This window comes from Diceros bicornis, chromosome 11 (genome assembly GCF_020826845.1).
Source record: "Diceros bicornis minor isolate mBicDic1 chromosome 11, mDicBic1.mat.cur, whole genome shotgun sequence".
Taxonomy (NCBI): domain Eukaryota; kingdom Metazoa; phylum Chordata; class Mammalia; order Perissodactyla; family Rhinocerotidae; genus Diceros; species Diceros bicornis.
Window position 1 is genome coordinate 44,993,921 of NC_080750.1, and position 15,683 is coordinate 45,009,603.

Below are 15,683 nucleotides of genomic sequence, written 5' to 3' on the forward strand. Positions count from 1 at the left end.
TTATTAACCACAATTCCATATATGCTATCTGGTAAATAGTTTATCTCAGTATGCGATAAGAATTGTCTGGAGTTTAGACAGTAGTTGGTATGTGCACACTTGCGGTTATTCCTTGACCTTCTGTATTGGTTCATGACACTTGTTATTAACAACAAATGCCGTACTATCTCTACTTTCCATTTCTTTTCCTTTTTTCGCCCTCTTTTTCTTTCTTTCCTTTTTTATTTTCTACTTTTGGTCTTTCTCCTGTCATTAATACGTTGCTAGTATATATGCTATGAATTATTCTGCAGATTCCTCCTCTGAGATTGGCTAAACAAGAAATCACTGGGCATCCCATAGTCAATCATAGAGTTCACTATAAATAGTGGTCTTTTGAATAACTGAGATGATTTTATCACTGCAAAATTCTTCATATTGATTAGCTAAATAATGTTTTCTTTCACCCTGAATTGTTGTTACAGGTTTTTGTTCAGTTCAAACTTTTTAATAGCTAATCTGTTAATACTCTAATTTACATTATTTGTTAGCTTTAACTTTTTTGTGTGTGTGTGAGGAAGATTGGCCCTGAGCTAACATCCATTGCCAATTTTCCTCTTTTTGCTGAGGAAGATCAGCCCTGAGATAACACTCGTGCCCATCTTCCCCTGTTTTGTATGTGGGATGCCCCCACTACAGCATGGCCTGATGAGTTGTGTATAGGTCTGCACCCGGGATCCAAACCTGAGAACCCCCGACCGCTGAAGTAGATCATGCAACCACTACACCATGGGGCCAGCCCCAGCTTTAACTTTTGATAGATATAGACCCCACATCTATTTATAAGAATTGATATCAATTTTAAGACAGTTTCCCTGATTTGAAATCTAGACTTGATTTATTTTTACATTATGGAGGGGCAATTGTGACAAATAAGGTCTACATATTTTAAACATGTTTTAGAAATATTGTACCAACAAGTCCTGGAATTTATTAGAGAGGAGCTCCATTAAATGAGGACAATTTATTAATAATACAGTATTAAAATTCTAAAAATCTACATTTTTATGAATGATGGGTTTCATATTTCTTTTTATTGGTTTATAATTTATTACAATTCAGGCATAATTTCACTATGCCCTATTTAACAAGGAAGTAATCCCATTTGAAGGCTATATATTAAGATAATGCTATAATATTTGTCCAAAGAAATATTATTTGCTCAGATTTCTTATTTTAGGATAAAAAAACAAGTGGATATTTCCTATTTTAATATGATTTCCTGAAGATAAGGCACATGATTTCCAGAAGATGTTTACATCTTCTCCTCCTTAACGTATCTCCATTTCTATTCTTACATCTTTGAAATGATAAAAATCTTAATAGGATTGACCAGCATGGTTTGTAACGTAATGCCTAGAATTATAAATATCTCTCCTTTCCCCAAAAAATCCATTAATGTCATATCCTTCCTTTTAAAAGGCAGTCCCTTCTCTGTTTCTTTGATCCCCTTTTTTCTGAGACTTGAACATCTTTACCTCTTAAAGTCTTCTCCGTTTTCAACTTGACCTCCATCTGAATGTTATTGACTAATCTTTCTTTCTTTTTTTTTTTTTTTTTTTTTTTTGTGAGGAGATCAACCCTGTGCTAACATCCGCCAATCCTCCTCTTTTTTTGCTGAGGAAGACGGCCCTGGGCTAACATCTGTGCCCATCTTCCTCCACTTTATATGGGACGCCGCCACAGCATGGCTTGCCAAGCAGTGCGTCGGTGCGCGCCCGGGATCCGAACCAGCGAACCCCGGGCCGCCGCAGCGGAGCGCGCGCACTTAACCGCCTGCGCCACCGGGCCGACCCCTAATCTTTCTTTTTAAAAAAGTTCTCAAGTGCTCTGTGCTGTGTCATGGTCATCAGTTGTATGTTTCTTGGTCTTTAACCTAACTCAGTGTTTTCATACTAAAATCATCATCTTGTCTATAGTCTCCTCTTCCCATCTTTCAAGGGTATTTTTCCAGTCATTCTGTTCAGATCTTTGTCTCAATCTTTTCCTTCTTCCTTTAGTCAGTAATCAAGTCTTTTGAAATGTTTTCTCCAAAATCCTTTCACATTGATGCTATCCTTTTCATTTCCTTATGCTTTGTTTCTGCAACTACAGTTTTTCCTTTTTCAGTCTATTTTGTATATCCCTACCAGAGTAATGTTATTTAAACATTCTTTTGATAATGTCATTTTTCTTCCCCCCAACTGAAAGCTTCTTAATATTCTCTACTAAGTATGGTAAATTCATTATAGGACTTTCAAGGCCTTCTATAATCTGACACTATTCTCCATTTTGTCATAAAGTTTCTAATGTATCAGGATAAAGTTCAGGTATGTACTAAGTTTACTACAATTGGATACGTTCTATATTATTGATGAGCATGAAATGCTATGGAAACACAGAATGATGTCAATATATTCTATCTCAAGGAATTAATTAAGGCCTGATTTTTGATTGTTAGGTTGACACATAACATTTGATTAAGAATAGAAAAATTGACTTGGAAAGATGTTTTGCCAAATTAATGCTCGTAAGTATAATTAACTGTAGTCTAGGGCAATAATTGATAAGATCTTGGATTTTATGTTACTTCTCACTTCCAAATTAGAAAACATTAGGACCTATAGTAACTTTAAAAATAGAGTCCTATTAATTAGTTCTTAGTTTTCCTTAGGACTGAGGATAATTACTGTGATAGTAAATTAGATGCCTATCAAGTCGTTATATATCTAAGTAATATTGTTTCCATCTGCAGAAGTCATTATATTTTGCTAAAAGCCTTTCTTTCTAGTAGAGTCTCTTAGCTCTTGAATACTCAAAAAAAAAAAAAAAAAAGACGACACCTTCCAGAAGCCTCTGAAATGATGCAGCTGATGGAATATATTTTTTCAATGTTTTAACTGATTATTAATACTAATATGGTGCTTCCCATTTCAAGGCAAGGGAAAAGAGAGCCAAGTACATCTTTAGTTATTATGGTAACGCATTCATTATTCTCAGAGGTGATCAAATCCAAGAAGAAAAAGGTGCAATTGGCCCCATAAGTGAAATGGACTCACTGAGCCAAGGCAAACCTGTTTTCCTACTTGACTTAAAGTGAGGCTCCCTTGACATTGTGTGAGATTCTTTCTGACCTAGTGTGTTACTGGTAGTCTGTGCCAACAGGTCATGTTTCCCCATCCCCTCTTCTGAAAACGTGAAGGGAGAGAGTGTGGCAAGAGGGAGTAGAAAGAGGGAGATAAATTATTGCAACTCTCTTTTGGGATTTTACGATTATTTGACTTAAATTGGTATGTAACTGGTTAGCTTTCCATATACGGTTAATATTATATATAGTAAAATTTTATTCTGTTTTTGAAAAGCTGGAATCATTTGTTTTCCCTGAAATAATCAGGCATGTTCTCTACTTTGTCTTCTCTAGGAGATTTTAAAAATTGTAAACCTTATCAGAAAATGGCTTTACATGTTCTATTCTTGTTATGATTTAGTTGTTCACAGGGTAAAGTTCAGCTCTATAACTGTAGAAAATAAAGCTGAAAAATGAAATAACCCTCTCTAATCTGACAACTTTGTGGCTTCCTCAGAGATACTATAGAATAGTTTTAGATATCTTTAATGTTTAAGCCAGATGCAAATTTTGTTTTTATACTTTGGTTTAAATTTCTATTTATTTTTTAATACTGTTTACAAACATCCCCAACCACATTCAATAATCCTTGCATAAAAATAGGTACATATTTTTTCTTCTACTCTTTGAGCTTTAAAGGGACCTGATGAATTGTTTATGGCCCATTGGAAGTTACTGGAGAGGAATTTAGCCAAAGAGTAATGATTACAGAACGTTTCACAGGGTTTTGTAAAAAGCAACTTTAATGCCTATTTCTGTTTCTGTAGGTATCTTCTCAGTCCTCAGCTTGGCCTCTGAATGCACAACCCTTGCTGCTGAACTTCCCAAAGTGTCCTACGTGAAGGCTCTTGATGTTTGGCTCATTGCTTGTCTTCTCTTTGGGTTTGCTTCACTGGTGGAGTACGCTGTCGTCCAGGTGATGTTGAATAACCCCAAACGAGTTGAAGCAGAAAAAGCCAGAATTGCTAAGGCTGAGCAAGCAGATGGGAAAGGTGGAAATGCGGCTAAAAAGAATACCGTGAATGGTACAGGGACTCCTGTGCACATTAGCACTTTGCAGGTAAGCGTGAAATTATCCAACAAAATGATTTCCCCCGTCCTCTCTGCAATGTCAGGAGAAAGATACTTTTCTGTGGGTGTAAAGGTTTGATAGAATTGGTATTCATTCATTTTTTTCCTCACAGATGAAAAGGAACTAAGCATAATACACTTTCTGGAAAAGAAATAGAAAACATTTAGGTCAAATACTAAGTAAGAAAAAAAATCTACACTTTATTAAATATCTAGAGGAATTTTCACTGCGTTTAAGGATGCACCTCTGCTTTGATGGTCACAATACAATGTGGAGGTCTTGCCAAAACTATAGACCTCCCTACTGTTTCTCATTTGATAAGCCTTAGAGAAAGGCCAGAGGACTGGGGAGGAAGCATTGACCTTCTGCCAACACTGAAGGCTTAGGGGAGCCATGCTTTTGATTAAATCCCTCACCTGTTCCCCATCAAGTTAGAGAGCTTCACATAGAACATGTCAGGCAGGCTACTTATTTATTGGATGCCTGGCCCATAGGGAAACTATGCCCATGGTTTGAGATCTATCCAGCCCAGCAGTGAGTAGCTAGAGAAGAATTGGACAGGGATTAACCCCTTTACCTTGCCTGTCACTTGATCTTGCGTATAAGAATAGTGGGCAATGCCTCTAGATTCAGGTACTGATAAATCCTGGAGCAACAGGCTGCATCATGGATTAGGGATAGCTGTCCACTTATCCCAAAGTGCCCCTGCCTGATGCCCTCTGGTTGGGAAGACCAGTAAGCTAGGAGACCATTTCTACTGAGCTTAGTATGGTAAATTCCACAAGAGACTAATAGGTCCATACCATCCTACAACCTTAAAAATCTTGGCTGCTCTGCCTTTATTTGGCCCCATACTATATCAGTTTGTTGACCACCACCACTGCCATAACCTAGAATGTTAGACAAGTATGCCACATATGTATTTTTAGATACAAAAGCAAGCAAACTGTTCTTATGTGGTGCTGCCTGCAGCTCTTTTTTTACTGTTAAGTCATTAAACTCATTTTCTGAGCCTCTCTGCAAATTCTTAGTTGCCACCTTGTGGGAGGAATCTTCAGGCCTTATAACTCTTTCATACCCTAACCTTCTTCATGAAGAAATAGTATAAAATTTTCATTAATGCAAAGCTATCATGGCCTTAAAGAAGCCACGTTTTTGACATATCTTTTTCCATCCTTTTGCATCCAACATGCCTATATCATTATATTTGAAGTCAGTTTCTTGTAAGTAACATGTAGTTGGTTTATGGTTTTTAATCTGCTCTCCCCTCTTATGTGTTAATTAGTATAGTCAGATAATTTAAATTTAATGTAATTATTGATATTTTAGGGCTTCAGTCTATTGTTTTGTGTTTTGTTTGCTGTTCTGTTTTTTATCTCTCTATTTACTTTTTCCTGTTTTCATGTGGGTTACTTGAATATTTTCTGGAATGACATTTTCAGTTTTCTATATTCTTTTTAAGTGTATTCATTTGTATATCTTGTTTAGTGGTCGTTCTAGGTATTAGATTATACATACATAACTTATCACAATCTGCTAGTATCACTACCAGTTTGTGTGATGTGTAGGAACATTACCTCCCTTAACATCCCTTTACTTTCCTCTGTTTATGATATAATTGTCATAAATATTTCTTAGAACCTAATTAGACAGTGTTATAATTTTTGCTTCACTATCAAACATCATTTAGAAAACTCAAAGGGAGAAGGAAAGCTTATTGTATTTATGCATAATTTTGCTTACCATGTTCTTTATTTTATTCTGGTATTCCAAAGTTCTGTCTTTCATTGTTTTCTTTCCTTTTAGAGAATTTCCTTTATCCGTTATTTTGGGTAGCTCTACTGGTGACAGGTTCTTCTAATTTTCCTTCGTCTGAGAATCTCTTGATTTCCCCTTCATTCCTAAAAGATATTTTCACTGGGCATATGATTCTGGGTTGACAGTTGTTTTCTTTTAGCACCTAAAAAATATTGTGCCACTTCCTTCTGGCCTGGCTGGCTTTTGATGAGAACTCCACTTCATTCACATGGCTTTTCCCCTCTAGGTAAAGTGTCATTTTTATCTGGCTGCTTTCAAGATAGTTTTTTTTTCATCTTCACTGTTCAGAGTTTAATTATGATATATTTTGGTGTGAATTTCTTTGGATTTATCCTGTTTGGGATTTGTTCAGCTTGTTAAAAAATGTAGGTTTATGTTTCTTGCCAAATTTGGAAAGTTTTCAGTTGTTATTTCTTTGAGTACTTTTTTAGACTTGCCTTCTTTCTCCTGTCCTTCTGAACTCTGATGACACAAATGTTAGATCCTTTGTTATCGTCCCCCAGATCCCTGAGGCTCTGTTCATTTTTTTCCTGTTGATTTTCTCTCTGTTGTTCAGATTGAATAATTTCTTCTGTTATATCCTCTAGTTCACTGATTCTTTCCTCTGCCCTTCCATTTTCCTGTTGAGTGCATCCACTAAAATTTATATTTTGGTTAATGTATTTTTCAGTCATAAAATTTCCATTTGTTTTTTCTTTTTTTTTGTGGCTAAGATTTTGTATTTCTTTGCACACGCTATTTTTCATTCATTTCCAGCATGTTATAATTGCTGATTGAAGCATTTTTATCACCCATGCTTTAAAACCTTTCTCAGATAATTCTAACACATTTTTCATCTTGGTGTTGATATCTATTAATTATATTTTTTAAAAAATTCATTTTGAGGGGCCTGCCCCATGGCGTAGCGGTTAAGTGCATGTGCTCCACTGCTGGCGGCCTGGGTTCGGATCCCGGGCACGCACTGGCGCACCGCTTGTCAGGCCATGCTGTGGCGGCGTCCCACATAAAGTGGAGGAAGATGGGCACTGATGTTAGCCCAGGGCCAGTCTTCCTCAGCAAAAAGAGGAAGATTGGCATGGATGTTAGCTCAGGGCTGATCTTCCTCACACACACAAAAAAATTCATTTTGAGATCTTCCCCAGTTCTTTGTGTGATGAGTGATTTTCTATTGAAACCTAGACATTTTCATCTTATGTTATGAGACTCTGAATCTTGTTTCAAGTTTCTGTTTTAGCTGGCTTTCTCTGACTCTGTTCTGCCAGAAGAAGGAAAGGTGCTGCCTCATTATTGCCAGGTGGAAGTAGAAGTCCAGGTTCCTCACACAGTGAGGTCGGGGGCTCCGCATTACTGCTGGGTGGGATTGGGAGTTCTTAATTTCCCATGTGGTCTCTACTCACACTGCAATGGGGTGCCCTAATTACTGCTTGGCAATGGTGAAAGTTCTGCCTCTACACTAGGCCTCCTTTGACATCACCCTCAGTGGGAAGAGGAGAAGCAGCTTGTTGCTGTTGGGTCAGGGTGGAAGTCCAGGCTGTTTACACAGTCTCCTCTGACACAGTGGCAGAGAATGGGGCCTTGTTACTGGTCTATGGAGACAGAAGTCCCGACTCCCGACTTGGCCTTCTCTGATACTACCTCACTGGTGGTGTTGGGCGCCTCATTACAGCCTCTTGAAGGTGGAAGGCTCCGCTCCCCACTCGGCCTTTGCTGGCATGGGTGGGGATAGGGCCGTAATTTTTTCTGTGGTGTTTGGCTGGAGTAGAGGGATTATTACCTAAAAGTTTTCTATCTTGCTAAGTTGCCCCTTTCTTTGTCCTTTGACTAGAGGGAGCAGACTTTTGTTGGGAGTGTTTTTATCTGCACCCATTGGCATTTTCAGTTCCAGCTTCTGCAGCTCCAAATCTGGAATATATGAAGGAAAAAGGAAATACGAGAACTCACCACTGTCTCATTCCTTGGGTTTAAAGAACCCTAGCTGATCTGCTTTTTTTTTTCCACCTCTCAGTCCTCTTATGTTTGTTGTGTTCAATGTCCAGGGTATGTCTACTCCATCTTCCTTGGTATCAGAAGTCACCTCTTATTCTTTTCGAGTCCCTCAGCAACCTGATTGTATCTGTAACCTGCCTACCACATCCTAGTGATTAAATACACATATCAATGGGATACTCTTAGCATTTTCATTAATGTTGCAACTGCTCTGCCTACTAGGCCATTTCAGACTTACTGCATTTCTGCACCAGGAACACACCCTTTCAGGGAAATTAAGGTTCTCTTTCCTAGTATCTTACTTTCTTCTCTGTTACCATCAAAACTGCCAAATAGTACCTAGAAGAGCTAGCAACTGCTTGAGGGCATGCTTCAGCACCTCAAAGAACTGGTATTCGAAGCATACTAGCTCTTTGTGAGAAACTTTGGTTCCTTCTGAAACATATACTTATTTCTCTGTGCCAGAAATGGAAGGAGGAACACCTGAGACCCTTACCTTATATGGAGATGTTCACACCTTGAATCTTTGTCTGTAGCTATCAACCCCTCCATTTACATCTCCCTACTTTTTAGCACTTCCTCATGTTTCCAGCCCATTAATCCCCCTACTCTCTAACTTGGACCCTGGTTTGGACATCTGGAGACAGAAAGCAAAGGTATCCTATAGAATCAGTGCTTGATTTCCAGTAGTGCTACAATCAGCTTCATTTTCTGGAGTGTTATGGGGCATCGATAATTGTAGGAATTCTCTGGTAACAGAGGACACCAATATGCAACTGATCTTGGAATCTTAATGTAGTCCGTGAGGGATGTATTGATGGAAGGAGACTCATTAGAAGCCACTTTTTTGGAGTACTGTAGAAAATATCAAAATTATTTATATACACAGAGATAAAGGATAAATAGGATCCAAAATATTAGACTGAATTATGTTATTATAAATTTAACTTTCAATTTTTAAAATAATAACCCTATGAATAAAAGTTCCATATATTTAAGAATGTCTGTAAGTTAATTCACTGTTTTTAGTTGCTAATAGAAGCACACATGTCTGGAATCTGAAACTGCTGTGACATTTTGCTACAAAAGTCATAGAGTGATGCTCAGAGTGTTTAAAAGTTAATCTCCAGAAATAAATGTAAATTACTTTTATTTCTTATAGACCAAAATGCAATTTCCAAAATAAACATTGTACCTATGTAATATTTATATTCTGAGACAGGCTTCAAAATGAGAATATGAGTCCAAAAATAACTTAGCTTAAATTAGACATCCAACTTACAGCAAATTTGTAAGATTGATGAGTTCATAAGATTGTTACACGTGTACACGTGAAAGAAAATATAAAAAAGGAAGCTTAAAAATTGTTGCCTTTTTAATTTAGTAGTTTTGCTATGAAAAATATAATTCTAGTTTTGGTTTAAAAATGCATTTGTTCCAGGGCCGGCCCCGTGGCGTAGCGGTTAAGTGTGGCACTCCACCGCTGCTGGTGGCCCGGGTTCGGATCCCAGGCACGCACCGATGCACCACTTGTCAGGCCATGCTGTGGCGGCGTCCCATATAAAGGAGAGGAAGATGTGCACAGATGTTAGCCCAGGGCCAGTCTTCCTCAGCAAAAAAGAGGAAGATAGGCATGGATGTTAGCTCAGAGCCAATCTTCCTCACAAAAAAAAAAAAAATGCATTTGTTCCAGTATATTTTGCTAAGTAATTTCAATCAGATGGTATGTTATTTTTTTCAGAGAGAATAACAATAGTAATTAATGAAAGCATAATGAAATTCAGATTGTAAAAAAATTTTGATGCTGATTTTTAAAATACTGTTCTGCTTGCTAAGAAAAGGAATGATCTTAAAAAATGTAGGAAAGATCATTGATAATTTATCTGGCTTTCAGTATGAGGATTTAATAATTTTGCCTGCGTACATAAATCTGGCATCATACATATATGATCGTCTAGGTTTTTTTCCCCCTAACATTGCTACTTCCTCAATTGTTCTAATATTTTGGTTACTGATTTGTTTGTTCACTCATATATTTCTTTTGTTATTCAATAAAAACAGTTGAGGACCCACTGTTGTTAATACGACCCTATTTCCAACACCTAGTGTGTGCTATGTGCTATTCACAACAAAGGTGTTGTGAATAAAAGACAAGATAGTATCTATGCCTATGAATTTGAATAAATTAAAAAATAAAAACTGCTGTTCACACATTAATGAGATAGTTGTTTCGTTATGGTAATGATATGTTTTTTAAAATAAGGATTGATTTAAATTTGGTAAAATATATAGAGATTATTCCCATCTCAACATATCTTTATCATCTGTAGAAGACACTATCATCACCATGGAATCGCGCCTAAGTCTTCTGGTAGAGAAAAATTGCATAAGGTGATTTTCTTTTAAATGTGTGCTAACTCAAACTAAAAAAGACCTCAAAGAAAACCTTAGAGACTGCTGCGATTTGAAGCAGTAGAAAGTTTTTACCTGCATCATATTTTATTCTTGAGAGTTTCATTATCATACTACCTCATTTTTGCTACCGGTAATTTTCAGAATTAACAAGTTTATATGATGAAAATAAATGAGACACATATTCATATGAGGAAAAACTGAGAAATTATAAATTGAAGATTAATATAACTAAGATCACTTTTAAAAATGTGTTAAGTAGGGTTACTGTTTTATTTATAAGGAGTTTATTTAATCCCACTTCCTGTGATATTATCATTGTTTAAAATAGTATTTGTATTGTAAACTCTTTTGTATTTTTATGTACATATTTTATATGATAATTATGTTGGAGAGTGTTAGTTAAAAAAGAAAGTTATGTTTGTGTAAAATCTCCGATGAATGGGAGAAGATGAGACCAGCCAACTAGTTAATGAATCATGAGCTATTTAAGGAACCTGAGGACTCCTCATGGGGGAACCTAATTTTATTCCTTATTCAGTTGTGTCACATTATTGAAAATTACTTCTGTAGTAGAGGTTTTACCAGTACACACACACACACAACTCTACTTATTTCAGATATAAGAATCTTCAAATACATTTCTGGAAGAAGTTTTAATAAGTTAAATGATTAAAAATTTAGTATGACCAAATTGAAGGTTTTTGAAGTGCTTTTCCATGTTATTACTTTAACATTGAAGAAATTATTTTTCTTTTACTGTCATATTTACTATATTTAGATAATATCTCTGAATAAATGTAACATTCTATGTCTACATAGTTTTGAATAAACTATTTAGGTAAAATTCTAAAATTATTAAATTACTGGCAGAATCTGAGAATATGTTTACGTAAATAAAACAGATTAGAAAATTTGAAGTATTTATGTGTGACTTAGGTTATAATATCATATAAATTTGGCTACTCGTTTATTATTTACAGATGCTAAAGCCATACCTAAAGCCACGTATAAAATGTGATTTTATAGTAAATGCATTTCTATCGTAAGTATATGTGGCCTTCTTTGTGAAAAAGTAAAAATAACTGATAAGAATCATGCTTCCTAAGTGTATTGGCAGAAGGTAGGGTACTCCTTTGTTTTGATAAGTGGATTCTAAGGACTGTTAGTGCATCTAAAACTTTTGGAGTAGAGAATTCTAACGGGAGAAAGAGACACTGGGATACCCACTGAGTCCCAGGTTTTGAAGATTGCTCTGTGAGTCTGAGGATAATGAAAAGATTTGATATATAGAGTCTGTTCTCAACTTCTGCTCCAGTCAAGGTAGAGATTTACTCTATAAAAATTCACTGATACGTATTGAGACTTGTACATTCCTTGAACAGCACTGGAAAACTAGAGCTTTAAATGTGGTCTTCTGTCTGGTACACTTACAGGAAAAGTATGTGAGTGCATGTGTGTGTGTGTGTGTGTGTGTGTGTGTGTGTGTGTATGATAATGGAGCTTAGATGACAGCTTGCTGCAAAGGGCTTTTTAAAATTTCAAATTGGGGAATTTAAATGGAAGGTCTGGAAATAAATTATATATATACACATTCATGAATGATTCATATATATATATGTATGAATGATTTCCCAAAGTTGCAGTTGCATTTAAATAATTTAGATTTTAGTTGCTACCTTTGTTCTCTCTCTCATTCCGTTGACCAGTCTTATTTTTTGCCAGACACTTTCCTAGACACAGTGTATAAACTGATATGGACTAGACGCTGGACCTATGGTGACTCCATCAAGAGTAGTTACCTCAAGACATAATCACTCTTTCAAACTCAGCCGAGCTCTGACAGTTGGTAAATTGTAACTGTACATTTGAAAAAACCAGGAGGGGGGATCCTCTTTCTTTAGGTTAGCTTCTGTAAGCTAAAACAATATCCAGTCAAATCAGGATGGAACTATGTTTCCGTTTGGGCTATTTTATAACATTCTCTAAATTGGTTAATATATTGGTGATTGACATTTTTTTAAGTATGAAACATTCAGAAGAGTAAACTTCTAGCTCCTGAGTCCGCATTCCTACTTTTCAATATTTTCTATGTGTATTTTTGTACAATCGATTATGTAATTTTGTACAATTATATTTACATAGACATGTTTTTCAAAGTTTCTTACCCAATAGGATTGTACAAATATCTGTGTGGTATAAAGTGTATAACAATAAAGCCAACATTTGTATACCAGATTAAAAAATAACGTTACCAGTACTTGTTCATAACTGAAAAAAAATGGAAATAACCTAAATGTATAATGACAGGAGGATGTGTGAATACATTTTAACTTGTTTTTTCCCTCAGCATATCTTGGTTATCTTTACTATCCACCTCTGAACACTGCTGTCTGGCTCTTGCCCAGAAAGTAGTTCTCAGTGTTTGTTCAGATAAAAGATAGTGTCCTAGTACCTGAAGTACTACTGGGGAATAATTTGTTTCACTTCTGCCAGCCATAATCTAGTAAATGTAAATCAAATCTACATAACTAGTCATGTATTATACTAGTAAGGCAAAAACTAGAGTAACTATAGTACACTAACAGTTTGCAATGACGTGGTTTCCTTTCTCCGTAAAAACAGTAAATATCAACAGTGAAGAGTCCAAAGGTGAGTCACAGAACTCAGGAGTAAGAGCAGTGGAAGATTGAGCAGGAGAGTCAAGAGCTCACCCTTCTGTGGCCTTTTGTATTATCAGTGCTATCTTGAGCCATTGGGGTTAGCCTATAACTCTATTCTTTCTAAGACCGTTTCTGATTGCTAGAGAGAATTTAGTGTGAAATAATTATTTTTGTATATTTTTGGGAATTGATTCAAATTTAATAATTTAATAATTAATTCAAATTTAATAATTCAGAGATTATCAACTCTGAATATTCTCTGTAGCATATAGTCTGGCCAACATATACACAGTTTCTTTGGATTCTCTGAGTGTGGTTGGCTAATTAAACTTTAGTCAACAAGCTAGCAGTGCCTTTCATTAGTAACTCTTTGGTTCATGATAATTGTGACCATCTTTTAGTTCTTATTTGTGAGTGTGGTTTAGAGACACAGTCAGTCTCGTTGGAGTGATCAATGCCTCAGTCGTTTATAAACCACCCTATTTGGAAATAAGATCCATGGGAAGTCAAAGGTTAGAAGTACCAGATTTCTGTAATCCATGTGTATAGTAATGTGGTCTGTGTCATGATTAAATATTGGATTTTTATTTCTTGGTCTTTCAGCTGAGAACTCTCACAAGCCTGGGAGCACCTAAGATGAATGTTGATTTGTACTTTGATCTCTTAACATAAAATAACCTATCAAAAGTTTATTCCGTGGCATAAGCCTTGTTATATAGGCAACATTTTAGAGCCCTAAATGTTCAAGTATCTGATGGTTTAATCAGTTGACTAAACCATCAGATATATATATATATATATATTTTTTTTTTTTGGTGAGGAAGATTGGCCCTGAGCTAACATCTGTTGCCAATCTTCCTCTTCTTTTGCTCGAGGAATAATAGCCCTGAGCTAACATCTGTGCCAGTCTTCCTCTATTTTGTATGTGGGTAGCTGCCACAGCATGGCTTGATGAGTGGTATAGGGAAGGTTCCGAACCCTCGAACCCAGGCTACCAAAATGAGCACGCTGGACTTAACCACAATTCCATGGGGCCAGCCCCAAACTATCAGATTTTTAAAATATCCTTTTGAAGAAATGTATTTTATAAACAGAAAAATTCTGAAAATATTCTGTCTTTAATTTCTCTTCTCAGGTTGGAGAGACCAGGTGCAAAAAGGTTTGTACTTCTAAGTCTGATCTGAGATCTAATGACTTCAGCATTGTTGGAAGCTTACCAAGAGATTTTGAATTATCCAACTACGACTGCTATGGAAAACCTATCGAAGTCAACAATGGACTTGGGAAATCTCAGGCAAAGAACAACAAGAAGCCACCCCCCGCCAAGCCTGTTATTCCAACAGCAGCAAAACGAATTGATCTTTATGCAAGAGCTTTGTTTCCTTTCTGCTTCTTGTTCTTCAATGTTATATATTGGTCTATATATTTATGATACATCTTTTCCATTTGTATGAAATAAAATCCCATTTCATTGTGACTGACCTCATTGATAAATGCCAATCTGTGAAAATTTTTGCATTTTCATAGCAATATATTGCATTTTGGATGCCATTTGATTGTAATAAAAATGTGGCACCTTAATTTTGAATGGCAGCATGATCCTGTAATGTCTGTGCTCTAATAATGATGTATATATGTATAGCAAACATATGCTTTAGGAATAAGTGAAGGATAAGCATACTACATAATATAAATCCAAACAATTCTTTTCAGTTAGTGCAAATTGTAGCTACTTCAGATAATAAAATGATGTGCACGCCAAATCCTGTTATGGTCATGATTCTAATGGATGTAGTATTTGAAATTTCCTTCCTTGTAACTTTCAGAAAAAGCCATCTTATTCTTGTATAATTTTAGATTATATTGTCACAGATTAAGCAAAATTATATTACGTATTGTTTAAGCTTTGTAAGTAGAAATATACCAGTTATAATTATGTGGGCTCTGTGGAGAAATAAAGTTCAAACAATTACTAATTTGTAAAATCAGCTCATTTTAAAGTGTGCCCATGTTGTCAGAATGTCAGATGATCAAACACAGTTAAGTGTTTGTGAAACAAAGGGAAATCTGGATTTACATAAATTCGTACTGAATTCTGGTTTCTGATAAAATAAATATAAAAGATAGATATGTTGATTAAATATTTCTGATAAAAGAAATTCTACGTAATCCACCTTAAGTTAAATATATTTTCATGGATTCCGTTTTGTTGATACAGAGTATAAAAAAGTAATTGTGCCTTAAAAAGACTCATAAATATTTTAAATTGGACTGTAGTAATGGTTATGTGATTTCACATCGTTGTTAAGAAGCCCAGAGGAAAATACCCTATTACTAAAAGTAACTTGAGTTGGAAAATAAATTCATAATATTTAAAGGATTTTAACTTTTTTTTTTTAATAATTTTATTTACTTATTTTTTCCCCTCAAAGCCCCAGTAGATAGTTGTATGTCATAGCTGCACATCCTTCCAGTCGCTGCATGTGGGACACGGCCCCAGCGTGGCCGGAGAAGCTGTGCATCGGTGCGCGCCGGGGATCCAAACCTGGGCCGCCAGCAGTGAGTGCGCGCACCCAACCGCTAAGTC

General features: G+C 35.9%; 1 protein-coding gene across 1 annotated transcript in view; it reads left to right on the forward strand.

The window, feature by feature from the left end:
* Window positions 1-15,446, forward strand: part of GLRB (glycine receptor beta) — an 87,464-nt gene extending 72,018 nt beyond the window's left edge. The window contains exons 9-10 of the mRNA XM_058549785.1: window positions 3,913-4,205; window positions 14,232-15,446. Coding sequence (XP_058405768.1) covers window positions 3,913-4,205; window positions 14,232-14,528 — 590 coding nt within the window. The 3' untranslated portion in view covers window positions 14,529-15,446. The remainder of the gene's footprint in view (window positions 1-3,912; window positions 4,206-14,231) is intronic.
* The last annotated feature ends 237 nt before the right edge of the window (window positions 15,447-15,683 follow it).